The 1,327-nt window shown below is 48.4% G+C and overlaps 2 protein-coding genes across 2 annotated transcripts in view; one reads left to right on the forward strand and one right to left on the reverse strand.

Moving 5' to 3' along the window:
• Window positions 1-1,327, reverse strand: part of LOC119421085 — a gene marked incomplete at its 3' end in the record, with an annotated part of 641,076 nt that overhangs the window by 24,077 nt on the left and 615,672 nt on the right.
• Window positions 1,147-1,327, forward strand: part of blnk (B cell linker) — a 26,787-nt gene continuing 26,606 nt past the window's right edge. Inside the window, exon 1 of the mRNA XM_037688616.1 lies at window positions 1,147-1,215. Coding sequence (XP_037544544.1) covers window positions 1,147-1,215 — 69 coding nt within the window. The remainder of the gene's footprint in view (window positions 1,216-1,327) is intronic.

Here is a 1,327-nt window from a genome sequence, read left to right on the forward strand (position 1 = left end):
ACCTGTCCAGGCGTCCCCGTGATGGACTGGAGACCTGTCCAGGCGTCTCCGTGATGGACTGGAGACCTGTCCAGGCGTCCCCGTGATGGACTGGAGACCTGTCCAGGCGTCCCACCTCTCCCCAGTGATGGCAGTCAGAAGTGTAGTATTTCTATACAACATGTTGTTTTAGATCATTTAATATTTCTGTAAAACGTAACAGAATGACCTCTAAAGTCCTTCCATCCATTGTCTTTTACCCGCTTCGTCCATTTGGGACACGGGACTTCTCTAAAGTATTTCTCTTAATGTTTTCTACTGGAAGAGTCCGGTTGAGCATTCAGTTCAGAAACAGATGAGTCCGAGCGGTTCCTGCGGACGCTCCGGGGACATCCAGCTGAGTCTGACCGCTGTTTTCCCAAAGCCTCTGAGTTTATTTAAAGAAAAGGTTAAATTTGTGTCAAACTAACCTGCATGTTCTGGTAACTCTGAAGAACTTCAAGGTGTTTTAGTCCTGATCCGCTTGGCCCTGACCACATCCTGTCCGACTCTGAGCTGCTCGGCGCTTTAGACAAAATGAGATTCGAGCACAAACGCTCGCTCTACATCACACTCATAATAAAACTAAGCATGTTTTAACGGTGGCCCCATCAGAATCCTGTTTCAGAAACCGTGTCTTTATGAACTCTGGGTATTTTCAAACGTAAATAGTTGCACACAGCTGGAGGCAGCAGCGTGGAGTTGTTGGAAGGAAGCAGCGATCCACTTCGGTCCTGGCTGAGTCAGACCAGCTGTTGGTTCTATAATAAAACTGCTGGATCAGCTCTCAAACCTTGAATCAGATTCAGTGTGGAGGAAACGGTCCGGTCGGCCTGAAGTGGGCGGTGAGGACACTTCCACTGTGACGACACATCAGCTCATCTCGGTGATTTTAAAATAGTAAAACTTTCGGGAAGTTCCTGCTTCCCTTTTGTGTTCGCCTTCAAACAATCTGCGGGGAAATGTTTTTAAAAAAAGCTTTTTTAACGCTACATGACTTTCCACATTTGACCAGCTGATGTTAACGAGGTGACCTCCCTGTGTGGGCCAGCTTCTCCCAGCTGTAGCTGCAGGAGCTTCTGAGCGTGGTGGGGTCAGAACTTCCTGCAGCTTCCCCGAGACTCAGAAATGAACCTGCCAACCAGACAGGAGTGTGAGGGGTGGGACCAGAACCAAGTGGCCCTCTTCATGTGCAAGGTGAGTGAAGACCCGGGATTTCAAACATGTGGCAACAGCTGGATATCCTCCGAGTTTAAAGGTTCGGCTGTTTTAGCTGTAATAATCAGTTCAGCTGTAAAGGTTCGGCTGT

The sequence above is a fragment of the Nematolebias whitei genome, chromosome 1, assembly GCF_014905685.2.
Source record: "Nematolebias whitei isolate Nwh7 chromosome 1, NemWhi1, whole genome shotgun sequence".
Classification (NCBI taxonomy): Eukaryota; Metazoa; Chordata; class Actinopteri; order Cyprinodontiformes; family Rivulidae; genus Nematolebias; species Nematolebias whitei.